Genomic DNA, 16,839 nt, shown 5'->3' on the forward strand with positions numbered 1-16,839 from the left:
CTTGGGACGACAGAGATTTCCTCATAATATCAGGGATCTTGTATATCACGAATAAAAAACGAGAATACACTGTACAAAAGGAATCGGACCCGCAAAACGACCTTGTAACATCAGCTGTCTTGCTATATCTAATCTTCTCATTACCAGGTTCCACTGTATAAGACACAGTTGTGCAGCCTCATTATTTTGGCATTGCTGTACACTAACTGTACAGCTGTTATTTTTGCGAGGGTTTAATTTTTGCGAATTTCGTGAATCACAGTTGGAATGTGAATTTAACATCACACAAACATGTATCCATGCTCTAGGGTAATAGTGCATTTCCGTTAGCCCTGGCGTCAATTCACGAAAACAACGTCTTGAGAAAATGTCTAAGACCTCACTCGCGAAAATATCTGTGTGCAAAAATGACATCGTATACAGTATGCCAAATGGCTCTTGTTCTCTATAACCTGGGATTGGCACTTGAAAAACGTGGAATGTGAAGAACGTTTGTTTTGACAGAATTTTCTTCAAGAAATACTCAAAAAGTGTATCATCATTCAGTTATCCATCTCATTTGTTATCCAGTCAACCTCGTCTATGTCGAATCCCACGGAACTGTAGAAAATCCTTCCACTTGCATGAATTTTGACTTACACAGCAGAACTTGAACAAGAGAATTGGTCATACATGCTGCAAGTAAAATCAAAGGCCCATCATATGGCATGGAAAGGGGTAAATCTATGAATTTGAATACATTATGAAACATGTTTGATTGGCCCATAACAAAAAAAAACAAAACAAAACAAAACAAAGAAAGAAAACAGAACATGCTCTCACCCTGCCTTTAAAGGGATGTGGTATGGTTTCTGTTGAAATGGGGCTTCAGGCTTCAGACTTTTTTGTGAGATGATGAGAAACCTCTAAAGAAATAAGACGGAGCACACAATTCTAAGGGGAATTCAAAGTCTACTTGATGAAAATTGGTTTTAGAATGGCCAAGATATCCAAAAACAAGGGGTCCCTATAAAAGGTGGGACCCACCTTTAATTAGAACCACTTTGTTTTGATATGTTTTTTAATATCTCAGCCATTAAAAAAAACGATTTTCATTAAATAAATTTTGAATTCCTCTTAGAATTGTATGCCCTTTAATATTTCATAAGTGGTTTCTAATCATGCCGCAAAGAGTTAAAATCTGAATCCCCCATCTCAACCAAAAGTATACCACCCCTTTAACCAGTTGAGGATGGGCTGATTTTGCTACAACGCACATTTCCCATAGACCCTTGCCCGAGTATACTCGGGACTCGTCCTCAATGGGTTAAGAGATTCTGAAAGGCAATAGACTTTTTTTCCAGGAACTACCCAGTTCCAGTGAGGCAAAGGGATGATGGGATGAGGAGATTCATATTCACAGAATGTTTCATCCAGTGGAGATGTGTACAGATGAATAACTGTTCAGAACAAGATGTCCCTATAATCAATGACATATGGCAATATTGCAAATATTGGTAGACTCTCATTTATCTAATCTGCATATAGGATTATCGTAGACCATCTGGAGGTTGACCCTTGGCCCAAAGAGGTCTCGGATGTTGTCGATGCCGTACTTGATCATGGTCGGTCTGTAGCGCATAGTGAGAAGGAGTGAAAAAAGAAAAGACAAATCGCATTGTGTTGAAGCTGTTTGTGTTTTGAAGTTGCATACAACGAGATGACAAACTGCCACAGAAATAATAAGCCATTCACATGATCACATTCTCGTGTTGCTTGCAGATCTCTGCAGTTTCAGTGGTAGTAAGTATCAAAAGAAAGCAAGAGCTTTGGCAGATAACTACGAATGGTCATGAAACCTCGCTCTCTAATGCTATCCATTTCATAACAATCTGTTTCCACATCTCTGCTGAAAAGTCCCCTTTTACATTGAAATACACTATTGACATGTTTGTCACATTCAAATACATTGTACCTACACAAGGTGTTACATAAAAAGAAGATATGACTTGCATGATTAGCATCTAGTTGGGTAGCCTGCCCATGGTAAACCTGCAGAAACTCATTCAATCATCATCATCACAGTCATAATCATCATTTAATCATTTCTATCATCAGTGTTTCTATCATTAGCCATTTCATAATTCGTCTTTTTTGGTGCAATTCTGCATCAGTAGTGATTACAATCACAGTGATCAAGATCATAATTATTATCACAATCATTATCATCTATCCTTAAGTGGTAGTGCCAGTGCACTACCAACGTTGTTAGCATGGGCACTGGCAGATTAACCCTCTGTAAGCCACATTTATTTCCTGTGCATAGGCTTGCGTGTAAAATTTGTGCGCATTTGGCTCATCCACACAGAACGGGTTAAAAGAAGTCATCATCTCACCTTTCAAGGGACAAGCCCCAAGCGATGACGACCACATCCTCCGGCAGACCCATTGGGAGGAGCATCTCGGGCCGGAAGACGCCCGAGTTGCCCACCTCCACCCACTTCTGGAGCCCCTCGTGGTAGCTGAAGACCTCCATGCTGGGCTCGGTGTAAGGGTTGTAGGCTGGCTTGAAGCGAAGCTTCTCAATTCCTACGGGAAGATGGGACAAATGAGACATAATATCTCATTTCAGGTGACGACAGCAGGAAAGTGATATTAATTTGTGTAACAGTGAATACACGGGGCCTAAATACTAGTCTTGCACAAATATGATAGCCTATATAAATGTATACAAGTAAGTGTCATTATTTTGTTATATCAGTAGTCAATAAACAATACAAAACAAAGGAAATAAATTCATCAGGACTGGAGAAATTAGTTTGCTATATCAGGTACTTTGTTATGTCCGAACTCTTTATATCTAGTTCCCACTGTATTGTCTCGCAAAAGTACCATTATAATCAAATCACAGCCCCTGAGTAAAACAATCATCATATTGTACCAAAGCACCACAGTAATTTCATAACATAAACAATGCACATAACTAAACAATGCACATACTGTAATCATTTACAATCAATTATCTTCTCTGATGTATGCCCAATGGGAAGTTACTGTGTCAAAAGTGCCCTTAGGTTCATAGTAATATCTACATAACTGACTTATCTTCTTAAAATTATTTGTAATTGAGAATTTCAAGACTACAAAAAGTTTTAGGAATATTTTATCCAGTAACTTGATGGAAGCCTTGCTCTTGATCACTGAAAATTATTCAACATCTATCTGTTTCATAGAATGTTTATGTCTGCATAATTTAAGAATCATTTGATGTACACAGAGTGTACATTTTAGGATACAACTTGCCCTAAAAGCTTGCAAAGAGTTAGCAGCAAAACTAAAATGTGCATGTCTGTGTTAATCTTTCCAAATCAAAACAAGAGCTGTCATGGCGATATCTTTGCTGAATTTACCTAGCTTCTTGTAGAAGGCATAGAGTGTGCCGATGAGGTCACCGAGGGTCAAGTTGTAGTCTGCTACCAGGCCCTCTATCTGGTGGAACTCAGCCAGGTGAGTGGCGTCCAGGGTCTCGTTTCTGAACACCCTGTCGATGGAAAAGTACTTGACTGGGGTGAACTTCTCCTGAAAATGTAGAGAAGAGGAAAAAACAAACAAATAAATAAAATCACATAATCACATGGAATAGCAAGAGATATGCATCCCCTTATGATGAGACTACTGTATACACTATTATTTTCGCATAAAGATATTTTCGCGAATGAGGAGATCACACACACTTTTGCAAGATGTCGTTTTCATGAATTGATTATGACGCTTGCATAAATGCTCTAATACCTGAATAACACATGGCGATATTTTCATGTGCTGTTAAATTCACGATGCAGCTGTGATTCGTGAAATTCATGAAAATTATTAAACCCTCGCAAAAATAACAGCTTATATAGAAATATATTCTACTGCATATTCAATATTCAATCTTCATTGAAGTGAACAAGACGAGTGTGACATTGCATAGATGCATATTTTTACTATCACTTTCTATTCCATTGGAGACCAAAAAGTTACAACCCTCCCCCTCCTCCCGGAAGAAAACAAACAACAAGATGTTGGCTATTCTAAGGCCTCATTGTAATTCTAAAACGGTAACCACAGACAAACTTTTAATACACTTACTTCTGGATAAAACACACAGAAAACACACACAAATCATGACGAGTGACCCTTGCCAGTAACATCTACAATTACTCCAGCATTTTGTTCGATAAGTGAAAAGGACAAGTTTGATCAAAGCAACCAAGAATGCTGGCCCTGCATGTCGAATTGTATAAGGCAAACATACATGTGTACATTGTAGTAGGCAATTAACCTGTTGAGGACAAGTCCAGCGTATACTCGGGCAAGTGCCTATGGGAAATGCGTGTTGTAGCAAAATCAGCCGGTCCTCGTCGGGTTAATCTATCTGTAGATGACAAATTTTTGTGTCATACCTGTTGGGCAAGTTTGTACAGCATGCGTGCACTGACAGCTGTGGTGTGGGTCCTCAGAATATTCTTCCTCGCCTCCTCGATCTTCCACTCGTACTGGTATCTGTTTGGGGTTTTCAGAATAATAATTACAAAAATGAACCAAAAGAACTGCAGTCATGACAGAATAATTACGCTTTGCAGATCTCCAAATACTGTTTTACAAGCAGAGCTGTACTGGACACTTGCAAAAGTATATACTGTAAAACCAGTAACATTCATGGCATGAAACTGTCGCAATTTGGAGCCAATAGACCTTTTTGTTGCATCCTCACATAATTTGGTGAAGTTTCATGTATGTAAAAATTTCTGGTTTTATAGTCTTTACTTTAATATGGAGATTTGTTGAGTGAGTCTCAACAAAAATATCGTTGAAATAAATACCTTCACACAAATACAGCGTAATAAAGTACACAGTAAAACACCTGTTGCTATCATTGACCAGCTCACAAAAATCTAAAGGGCGCCCTCACCCTTGTGATCCATAGCCACCTTTGGAATGAACCTTCTTCACCCTCTCTAAGTAGTCCATGGGAAATTCATGAGCATTGGCTGGATCTGTTCGGCGATGCAGGACAAAACACATAACAAAAGAAAACATGATATTCATTAACCAACCAAGTAAACATTTTCATGTGCGCATCATTCTCTGTCTATATTCATCAAAACATCACAGAAAAAGTAATATTACTTCCATTCATGCTAATTGACTATTCTAAATTTTGAAAGATTATTGCAAATACATTTCAAAATCACATTTACAGAGCTATGTAATCACCAACATTAAATAAATGTAGACATGAGGGCTGCTTATTTTGTCTTTCAATTATAGGTAGAGCTCTTCTATTCATTAGTCTTGCTCCATTTCTTTTTGAACAGTATTGTTTAAAATATGACATGACACAGCTTGCTAACATGCATAGATTTGGCATTTAAACACACTTTTCTATACATATATACCAAAGTAGCCAGTTAGTGATTTAGACGATATTATTACAATTGTGTGCCCCTGGCTCTTGCATTTTTCACTTCTAACGTAAGATGAGAATTAAATGTCAAAATGATGTCTCTTCATTAAATTTTCCTTCCTCTCAACATATTCTCTGAAAATAGTTGCAGTTGCCAAAATTCACGAGGCAACACCAATCCCTTACAATGGCGGAGTCCACTCGAAATTTTCTTGATGATATCATGGAGGTAGATACCAACATTCTATTTCTTACGAAGCGGAATGAATACGTTGCAGGCAAGATTTCTACCTCCATGATGATATGAACCATTCCAATTGGTTCCAGAAACTAATGGCCATTTCTACATTTAGCAGTATTCCATGGCCTTCCCTCAAATGTTGAGTAAGTCATTTCCTGAGCTTACCACGTGTAAGTCTTTGCTGATTTCTCAATACAGCCTTACCAAACCCTGAAGTTATTATATTTTTTAAATTCTTTCACTTTTCTAGAGTTTTCAGTGGCTTTGTGTGACAAACATCAAATGGTTAATAGCCACTCATGAAGTCAACAATGCTTGCAGCCTTTCCTTAAGCTCACGTCAGGTACTCCTGAAGTGTCTGTAATTGATGCCACTTCCTAACTTTGACACAATGCTAGCATTTTCTCAGCTGTAATAAGTTTAGTCATTTTGTATCACCTGAGTTTGTTTGCTTGTCTGTTTGTTTGTTTGTTTGTTTGTTTTTTTCAGTTGAAATTTCCAATAAACAAGTTGATACAGAAAAAGCAAAGTGCAGTCCACTGACCTTTGATGAAGAAGGTATCGTGGCTGTCCCTGGCTGGATGCTGCTGAGGCTGGAACAGGGCATCAAAATTCCAGAAGGAGCTCTCAATGAAGTTATTGGTGGGCATCTCTGTGAATCTGTAAGCAATAAAATGATAACAAATGATAGTATGCTTGTCTCATTGAAATCAGATTACCAGTAGTTACTTCAGTCTTGGGAATCTTCTACCGGGATGGTGTTGGGGGTCCAAAAAAAAATGATATCCTACAATGCAAGATAACTTCGTGATAGTTGTCTCACTGGTTACAGTGAAGAGTGGGCATGTACAGCAGTAGGTAATGGTGATGATCAAAGAATGGCTGTTGTCAAACAAACTAATTTTGTATGATACTTCTCAGAGTGTTACAAAGTGGAGTAGAACATTGACTTAACATAGAGCATGAAGTCATGAACTTTTGACAGGATCTAATTTTGAAAAATATGTAAACAAAGTCTAGAGACTATTCTTTATCCATGACTCATCTGTACACTCACAAAACTGTACCAAAAATTTGATATGACCTTTTCATATACATTCGATAGGCAGAGAACAGTTGTGTAGTATTGCACAAGCTGCATTTGTACACAGGTTATATAAATTCTTTTTCTTTCACCTAAAAGAAAAGTAATATGACATACTACACTTAGACATATTAAACACATAAAACACTTCTGATCATTTCTGTTTGCTTCCACTCTATTATAAATATAATGTATGTTCCCACTGGCAGCTAATCTTCCACATACAATGGCCAGTGATTTTGTGTCACTGCTAGATAGAATATCAGTGTATATGGAAGCAACTCAGCCACACAGGTTCAAGATCACCAAAAATTATCAAGTTGCACGTTGTGAAAAAAATGACTGGAAACACGGATTTCTCATCACATACCCCATCTCCAAGAAGATCTTCCTGAACTCTGCCCTGACCTTGAGTAGAGGGTGAAGGTGGCCGGATGGGGGCATCACACCAAGAGCATCAAAGTTGTAGTCCTTGAACTTGTGGTCTTTCCATGTCCCCCTGTTTTAGGCAAACACAACAGAGAAAGATATTGTATGTGAGCAGGGAGGTGGGATCTCTTCCCACCTCCCCAATGTGAGCCATCAGATAAACCTTCTATGAGAGTACATTTCTCGTCAATTTGATGCTGGCTTTTGCTCTTGGGGGGGGGGGGGAGGGGTGATAAACTGTCTAATTGGATAAAAATACTTTTTTGGGGGGGTCTTATTTTGTTTTGTTTTCTTTCTTTCTTGTTTACAATAAAGACTAAACTGATTTAGTGTATGTACCTTATCATCTGATGGCAAGATGTTGCTCATAGTGATGCTGTCCTCTTCACTAGTTTGTCTAGCCCCAAAACAGTGAAATGATGCAAAAGCAGTGCCAACACAAACAGTACAAAGGAAACATGACTGTGGTTTATGTGTGACTTCATCTCTCATATCTATGTATGTCAAATGAAGACGGCTTGTCAACTGTCTTCCTGACAATGCTTCAACAGCAATCTACTACTGCATCTCCGTCGTTTTGATTCCAATCTCACACTATTAGTCCTCTTCCTAGATTCCTGAAGGATGCTAACCAAGATCAAACCATGGATAGGAACTGTGGACCAACATTTACAAAACTGACAAAGAATGATGTTAATCTCTTGATCCAACCCTTTTGAATAATATATAAATCGTCATGATCTTAAATCATATATCTTTAATCTCTTATCTATATTTAATTATCTTTAATAATCAACAATCTTTGGGGTGATCAATGCAATGCTGTTAACAAGGAGACAAGGTCTAGAGGCATACTTGCTACAGCAGCCATTCTCAGTAGTTGTCACATGATGCAACATGATGCAATATTGAACAGTGCTCACAAATGCTCACTGATAAAGTCAACTTTACTCTCCACAGGCAAAAATTACAAACAACTTATATGGTATGCGAGTATATATTTTTTTTTTCATACAAAATACAAGAATAATATTCATGCCTACTTACTTCAATATCATATCTGGTGTCAGATCTGTTTCTGGCTTCTGTATCTTGGTGCTGAATTCTGCTCCTCTCCTGATGAGGAACACATTCTTTGTGCTGTCAAATGGAGATGAAAATCAAGTCATTAAAATCATTGTCAAAAACAGATATATATTTCTTCTACACGATAATGTACAAAGTCACTTGAAATAGAACATCTTCACTTCTGAGACACTTTCACGTCTGCAGGAATAACAACAACAACAACAAAATCTTATCGATGACAAGTTGAAAGGGAGCAATTTACATCATAATAACAAGTATCTTTCTTTCCAAACACTCCAAGAAAGTACACTAATTTTATTGTCAGTGAAAAGTAGGAAATTTCATAGTCTGTCCATGGCAGGTCTTCCTGAAACATGACAATTTGTTCCTTTTGGCTATTGTTGCTGAATATGCTGTTTAACTATCTTTTTTTTCCAATGATAATTTTCCTTTTTTAATTAAAGAGAAAAGCATCAAAACATCTAACCTAAACTTTCTACACTATATATATATGTGACCGTGCATCACAAAACGAACAAAAAGTCGCAGGCACTGATTTTGTGCGAGGACTGAAAATAGGTGAAAGGGGTCAAAACCTCTTTTCTCAGTTCACACTTTCCAGCGTGTGTGCTTTCTTTCCAACATTATGATAGGTTGGGAGAGTCCATTTGAATTGATACATACATCATTTTAAAACATAAAGTATGCTTTTTCAGAATCTGCTCTTAACTGAAATCTATGTCTAGTGACTTTTTGTTGGTTTTATGATACAGGGTCACATATCAACAAAATGGTGTAAGCTCAGTTTCAGACAAGGGAAAGTGCTGCTTCTCAGGAAGCCAGGCAACTCACACTTCTGAGATGAGTTTTCTTTTCTTGAGTTCCGCCAGCTCTTTGTCCGTGCAGCCAGCCAAGTCCCCTCGGCTGATGGCCTGAAGTTGAGACTGCACTTTATCCTCAATTGACGACACCTTTAATAAAAGCCCAGAAAAGTGGAAATCACTGGATTGGTCAGGACAGGGTAACAAGGTATACATAAATTTGAATTTTGACATAGTAAGATGAGTTTATAAGTATCCCATGACATATAGCATATCATTGTTTGGCCAAGTAGGAAATATTAGAGCTGTTGCCTGAACAAAGGACAACTGTTGAAGATGAATACAACTATTGTGTTCATACTGGTCTTACCTTCTTATGAATGTAACAATAATCAGTTATATAATTATCATCATTTGTATACACACTACGTCTTCCTAGAATGCATTGATTACCTCTATCAGTCAAATGGAAAAACATGTTTACATGTTTTTATACTGGTGGCTCAAAAACGTTTAAACCTACTGATACTGTGCTTTCAATAGCTTCAGATGGCAACAAATCTTAATATGCTTTTATGACAGAAAGGATGCCTACCTTTTTCTGCACACGAGGTCCACCTTCACACTTTTTGTTGACCTCAAGCCATCCCGCCGACATCGCCTTGCTGAATCCGATCTTGGCATTGGGCACAGATTTCTGTGATAGAGAGAAATGCATTACACATCTGTAAGTACTATGCATGTACCAAACTTGCAAAGGGCACAACTTGGAAAGCTGGAAATATCTGGTAGTGTTTTTAAAAAAAAATGTAAGAGCTAAAATCCTATTGATATCATAAAGTGCCTTTTACACTTTTGTAGGTGGTAGGACGCACTCCTCTTCCATACATTAGAGGGGAAAAAGATAGCAATATGCGCTATTCCACGAGCTGTTTTATTTCTTTTCCAAGAAACACGGTGTTCAAATATCTTGGTAAAGCCAATAGTGATTTTGTTTGTTTGTTTGTTTGTTTTTTACCTTGTTTTGATGTGCTTCTTTAATGCAACAACAACAATAACAGCAGAGTCTTGATGCCGGACCACTTATCTCTTACCATGAGCTCTGCCTGAGATATCCCTTCTGGGGGTATGGCATGGAACACCACAGCCTCATGGCTGCCATTGTTGACGACTTGTGAACCCTCAGAAGTCAGCTCCCAGTGTTTGGAGGTCTGCTGCTCACATTCGATCAGCTGTGAATATAGATGGATACATCATTGGTCTTGTCAGCATGAAAGGATGTGCATCTAAAAAGGTCTGCTCAGTGCACACTGCACACAGAAATAAACAAAAAACCTGCACCAAGGCTCGACCTTACATTTCAAAATTAGACTGTGTGTAAAAGCATAGGTTTTACATTTGTGACCCGCTACAACAAAAGGATCCTAAAGTCGCTGACGGCTGAGCTGAGAAAATCGAGTTTGAAGTCACATCATCAAAATTGGTCAAAACAATCAGATTTCCGTTTTGGGCATAATTTTGTAGTCTAATGTTTTGGCTTTCACCTGCCGAAATTTTGAAACCAAATGATCAAAGGAAAGGCAAGAAATCAGAGTTTTTCTGGGCAATGATTTTCCGACTTTCATACTAACTGAAACGTGTCCGAAGATTTGGATTTAGCGCCGGAGCTAGACTCCACCCCTAGCAACGAGGGAGTGATCTTATTGGTCAATGCGTGGCATCCTGATTACTGATTGGTCGTGCGTAGACCGCTGGCGCTAAGCTTGAATGAACATCACGGAGGTTGCTAGGAGCATGCCTTTTATTGTCAAGCGGTGAAAATTGTCTCGCCTACCCTTGATCATGATAGCGTCAGAAGGAAAACTTTGAAGGCGTTTTTCTCGAAACTCTGATTTCCTCAACAACTTGACATGTGCTTATAAAATCATCAATATCTCCGCAACCGAGTACTTTTATGAGATGTGCTATATATGAAATTATAGTAGAAAGGGAATAATGTCATGCCATTTTCAGAAAATCGTCCTTCCCCAACTTTCGGATCCTTTTGTTGTAGCGGGTCACATTTGGTTGGTGGTCGCATTTTGGACAGTGTTATGGTCGAATTATGGACAGCTTGCCTTATGAATGTTTGATTTTGATATTCTCCAGTCTCCACACAAGGCAATGCAGATCTAAACTGTGACACTGTTTACTGCAGGGGCGTCCCGCACCGAGTCGGTTACAGCACACCGTGCCGGGGTTAGGGTGTCTGGTAACTGCGACCAGCCCCAACGTGCAGCGTTGGGGCTGCGCCGTTTTCGCATTCAGATCAAGGAGTTGTACAAAACGGTGCCGTTTCGGCGCTATATTTCCTTTATTTTTCAACAAAAACTACTAGGAATACTTACATGGATCGATTAAACCTAAATGATTCATTTCGGTGACTGTTTGATGCATTTCATTGCTTATGATGCAGAAAATGTTGTCTTATAAGGCGAATATCTTCAGCTCACCGATGCTCAATAAAACTCACAATCACTTGCACATGCGCACAGCATGCAAGCAGTGCAGTGCATTGACAGCTGTATTGCTGGCTACATGATGCATATTCATTTCACCTTAATATATGCACCGTGCGATGGTGCATCATTCATATCCTTGAGCGTCCGTAACGTTGACGTCATTGTTCACGCATGCGTAGATGCGTACTAATGGATAGCAGCAAGTCTCTCAGCTCAGCTGCGAGGTAGCCGCCAGAACCGCGCCTTGTGGCGTGGTCTCCGGGGCTAGGTGTCTGGGTGATTAGACCTAATCCATTTAAGATTTCAAATTCAGTGCCAGTGCAATGCTTCTTCTCTAAACTACTGTAAGGTGGAAATCTTTGCGGCGTGGAACTTTTCGCACATTTCGCACAACCAGACGCTAGCGCGAAAATAAAAGCACACAAATATTTTTGCATGCCATCATACGTTCCAGTATTAGGCCTAACACTTAACAGTTAACACTTAACAAATGTCCCGATTCCGCGGAATCAAAAACATGCGAAATCCATCTTATTCTTACCCACCCGAGCGCGAAAAATTACTCTGGATCTGGATCTGGTGAGATACTGCACAAACTCCACATCAGGGATATAAACGTGCAGGCGTGGTCGAGTGAGCGGAGTGTTTATATTTTGTAATGTGCTTTTTGGATAATTTTCCCCAAGTCAAATAAGTGTAACTTCCGTTTGAATGAGTTTAGACTGGGAGCTTCTCTGATATCCGGTGGAAGGAGATTCCATTCAGCACAGGTTCTCGGGAATAAAGAATACTTATAACAATCTTTAGATGTTTTGAACTTTCTGAAGAAAATAGACTGTTGTTGCCTTGTCGTCCTGCTGTTTTCCAGTGGACTTGATTGCAGATGGGACGTATCCAGAGCATTAAAATTGTAGACCGATTTATAGAGTAATGTCAGTCTAAGGGCAGCCCTACGATGTTCAAGTGGTTTCCACTCAAGGCGTCTAAGCATGTCAGTGACACTGGAGGTTTTTTGGTGGATGTTGAGGACAAATCTGGCAGATCGTCGTTGAATGGCTTCCAGTTGAGTTATATATTCTTTCTGGTATGGGTCCCAAACTGATGCGCAGTACTCTAGTCTGGGTCGTACGAGGGTTTTGTAGGCAATGGATTTGACTTTTGACGAGCAACTGAAGAGATTTCTTCGCAGGAGGCCAAGGATTTGGTTTCCTTTTGAAGATACACCTCGAATGTGATTTGCCCAGTTCAATTTATTGTTTAATTGGATCCCTAAGTAAGTGTGATCTGTAACAGCCTCCAAGATAGTTTCTCCAATATGATAAGTTGCCTTAATTAGGTTCTTTTTATGTGAAATGTGCATAACGAAGCATTTTGTTTTATTGAATCTCATCTGCCATTGTTGTTCCCACGTTCTCAGACGATCAAGATCTGTTTGAAGGGCCTGACTATCTTGTGTAGTGTGAATCTCCTTGTACATAATACAGTCGTCTGCTAATAAACGAATTATTGAAGTAGAGTCATTTGAGATGTCGTTTATATAGAGAAGAAAGAAGAGCGGTCCGAGAACAGTACCCTGTGGAACTCCGGACAGAACTGGTACTGACGTAGATGCGACACCTTCAATTATTACTTGTTGGGTTCGTTTTGTGAGGAAATTTCTGATCCATGTCAAGAGGGCACCCCGAATTCCAATGTTGTGGAGCTTGTAGAGGAGTCGTTCATGAGGAACTAAGTCAAATGCTTTGCTGAAATCCATAATTATTAAATCTACTTGCCCTTTGTTGTCTAAAATTTTGGTGAGGTCATCAATGAGAAGAGCCAACTGTGTCTCGCAGGAATGCTTCTTCCGAAAACCGTGCTGGTTTTCGTTCAAGATGCTATGGTATTCGATGAAAGACATGATGTTCGTGTGTATAATGTGTTCAAGAACCTTGCACGTTATTGAGGTTAACGAAATGGGACGATAATTACTGACATCTGAACGATTTCCCTTTTTATACAAGGGCGTAATGTTGGCTTGGAGCCAGTCTTCTGGGACATCTCCAGTAGAAAGAGATTTCTGGAAAATTGTTGTTAGGACAGGTGCTACACTGGATGCACATTCTTTCAAAACCCTAGCTGAGATTCCATCTGGGCCTGGAGATTTCTGGGGGTCCAAGTTTTTCAAGAGCTTTTCAACTCCTTCTACAGTGACTGTGATAGGTGCCATAGCTGGAGAGTCTCCACTATTTGTGGATATTGGAGGAGCATTCATGGTGTCTTCCTTTGTGAAGATAGACTGAAAGTGCTTGTTGAGTAACGAAGCTTTCTCTAAGGCTGTTGTTGCAAATCCATTTACCTTTTTTAAGGGTGCAATGCCTGAAAAATTTTGTCGAGAGTTCTTGATGTAACGCCAGAAAGGTTTTACATTTCCAAGTTCTAAACTATGCCCGATGTCTGACAGAAACTGAGACCTGGATTTGCGAATACTCCTGTCTAATTCACGGCGATATTTCCTAAATTCTGTATTGGTAACAGTAGTCTGGAACTTTTTAGCTTTGTTGTACAAACGTTGTTTGCGTCTAATCCCTCTGATGTGGGAACGATGAATCCATGGTGCCTGAGAGCATTTCCTAGATAAACCAGTGGGTATATGTTTCTCTGTTGAAGAAAAAATTGTGTCTTTAAAACAACACCATAATTCATTCACACTGGATTGTTTGATGACATCTTCTGTGAGAGATTCACCAAATAACCTAATATCTTCGTTAATTTTATCAAAGTTACCCTTTTTGTACAGGTATACCTTTCGACATGGGCATTTCACTTTTTGTCTAGACAACGCGATATCAGTGAGGACGGCGTCGTGGTCACTCAAGCCAGGTATTATAGTAACGTCTTGAATGAAGGAGGGAGTGTTTGTGAATACTAAATCAAGGACATTTCCATCTCTAGTAGGGGATGTAACAACTTGAGTGAGGTTATAATCAAGGGCCATGTCCAGGAGCTTTCTGCTGACCGAGGGACATTTGCCTCCAGGTAAAAAAGTGTTGTTGGACCAGTTAATGTCTGGAAGATTTAGGTCGCCACATAACCAGATGTGACCGTTGCGAGGAATTTTGCTCAGGATTGAATCAAGTTGATCAATACAGTCCATGTCTTTTGTTTTACAACCTGTATCAGGTCTGTAAAACACACCCAGGTACATAGTTTGGTGTCCCTTTGACTTGTGTGTATACTCGCCCAGACCGATTCACACTGTGCTGTAAGGTGTGGTTCTTCACATGCAATCAGTTCAGATTTAATGGCCAGCAGGACTCCGCCACCTAGTGTGCCGCTGTCTTTTCTGTACACTTGGTATTCAGTTGAAAAAATTTCATGAGAGAAGACAGAGTCATCAAGCCATGCATGTCTCTGTTCCAAATATTACGTCAGGGTGTTCTTTTTCAATCAGGGCTTGTAGTGTTGCCACTTTGTTTTTGATACTCTGAAGGCTGCTGCGCGAAAAATATCCACTTTTACCACTGTTTACAGTACTTGAAACAATGTAAAATGACTCTCCATAGTGTAAAAACACAACTTGTACCATAAAAACTGAATCATACAATAACAGTACTGAAATGAGCTGGACTTTCCATTATGATGATGCAATCAGTAGACATCGAAATATGGGCAATTATCACGGTCCCACAAGTGGCTATTGGCGTAAGTATAGCACACTCGTTCCACTCGGACTCCGCAGCAGCCTACAGCTGTTTGCCTTAAAAAATGAAGTTTATACTCACATTTCCAAGCGACTGGATGCTTTTGATGGCCCCGACAACTTGCTGATGATCTTTTTCAAGCCAATTTGCCACCTCGTCAGACTTTATTTCACCAACACGCTCCACTATCTGGAGAATTTCTTCCAGAGACTCAGCCATGTTGCCAGACAATGCAGTGTTGACGGCATGAATGATATGGTGGCGTTAAGTACAAATTTTAGTTGGAAAACCACGCCCATTGGTAGCATGCATTGACCCAGCGCGCGGACTATTGGTTCGGAGGCTCGGAGCGCACGGGGATGTCCTTGTCCTAATCAACATCACTGGTTCGGGGTATCAGGTTTTACCTTACTTATATGTTTCACTTCGGCGCTGATTATTATTTTCAATGAACAAAATATAATTTAAAAAGAAGTTACAAACTTTATAGAGGAGAGGGGCAGCCTACATGGGAGAAATTTTAGTGGAACGCCAACTCACATACGGATTATCAATGATAGCTTATAACAGGAACGTGGAACGAGAGATATCTTTCACCCTCCCTGTTATGAACATCCTTCACGTCCCTTCTCACTGATATTTGAATTTAATTTAGTAATGAGGAATTGAAGGCAGTGTGGAGACTGAGGCTGCGCATGAGTGAAGAATATCAAACGGAGAGTGGAAAGTACAAAGGGATTGTGGATACTAGTAGAGAGAGGGATGAGTGAGGTAATAAGGTAGAGTTGAGAGGAAAGCAGATTGATTGGAGAATACAGGAATGAATAATCATGGTCTTGTGTTGTATAGCTCCAATGATAAGGTAAGCATGGAGAGAGAGGGAGGGTGAAAAGTGAGCAGGGCCGGTGCATCCGGGAAGGGGGGGGGGGTGTTCTGGCCCCACTTTTATTTTTGCATAATACATATGAATACATATTTGCATAGGGTCTAAGAACTTGGTCCGCCCCCTGTGACATTTTTTTTTTTTCAAATCTCGGAAGTGGCACAAGAAAAGTGCAGTTAAGCCTTTTTTGTTTTGTTTATCAGCCGATTAAACCCGGAAGTGGCACCAGAAACTCCCCCCTTTTTTTTTTTTTTTTTTGCTTTTGTTATTTACTTGTCGGTTGATTAACCCCAGAAGTGTTGCGAGAAAGTCGCAGTTTTAAAGGCTTTTTCCCCTGTCAGCTGAGTAAGAAGTGGCACCAAAGATATAAACAAATCAGTAACTGCCCCCCCCCCCCCCCCATTCATTACAAGTTAAAAATGCAGGGCCGGGCACCCTGACGGTGAGTCCGAGGGAGAAGAGTAAAAGAGTACAGAGAGGATAAGAGGCAAAGTGGAAAGGGAGTGTGGATAGAGAGGGGAGGGAGAGAGAGAGGGGGAGAGAGGGAGTGGGGAGGCAGGCTGAGTGGTTACTCTGGGCATGGACGTAGGTCCATGCTCTGGGTAAATGAGAGCATACTATCACTTTATCCAGATAGATTCACAGTAGTGTATTGCTGACTAAAACATACTGATTTCCAACAAACATATAATAATTATTTG

The 16,839-nt window shown here is 39.8% G+C and overlaps 1 protein-coding gene across 1 annotated transcript; it reads right to left on the reverse strand.

Annotated features, from left to right (window-relative positions):
* Positions 1-1,117: 1,117 nt before the first annotated feature.
* Positions 1,118-15,485, reverse strand: LOC140236881 (phenylalanine--tRNA ligase alpha subunit-like). The gene is made up of 12 exons (XM_072316818.1): positions 15,337-15,485; positions 10,166-10,303; positions 9,667-9,768; positions 9,103-9,221; positions 8,230-8,322; positions 7,124-7,252; positions 6,214-6,329; positions 4,934-5,018; positions 4,425-4,524; positions 3,390-3,558; positions 2,376-2,568; positions 1,118-1,610 (listed from the first exon to the last, which is right to left on the reverse strand). The coding sequence occupies exons 1-12, from the start codon at positions 15,472-15,474 to the stop codon at positions 1,505-1,507; spliced, it is 1,488 nt and encodes a 495-aa protein (XP_072172919.1). The 5' UTR covers positions 15,475-15,485; the 3' UTR covers positions 1,118-1,504.
* Between the last annotated feature and the right edge of the window lie 1,354 nt (positions 15,486-16,839).

This window comes from Diadema setosum, chromosome 13, assembly GCF_964275005.1.
Source record: "Diadema setosum chromosome 13, eeDiaSeto1, whole genome shotgun sequence".
NCBI classification, from domain to species: Eukaryota; Metazoa; Echinodermata; class Echinoidea; order Diadematoida; family Diadematidae; genus Diadema; species Diadema setosum.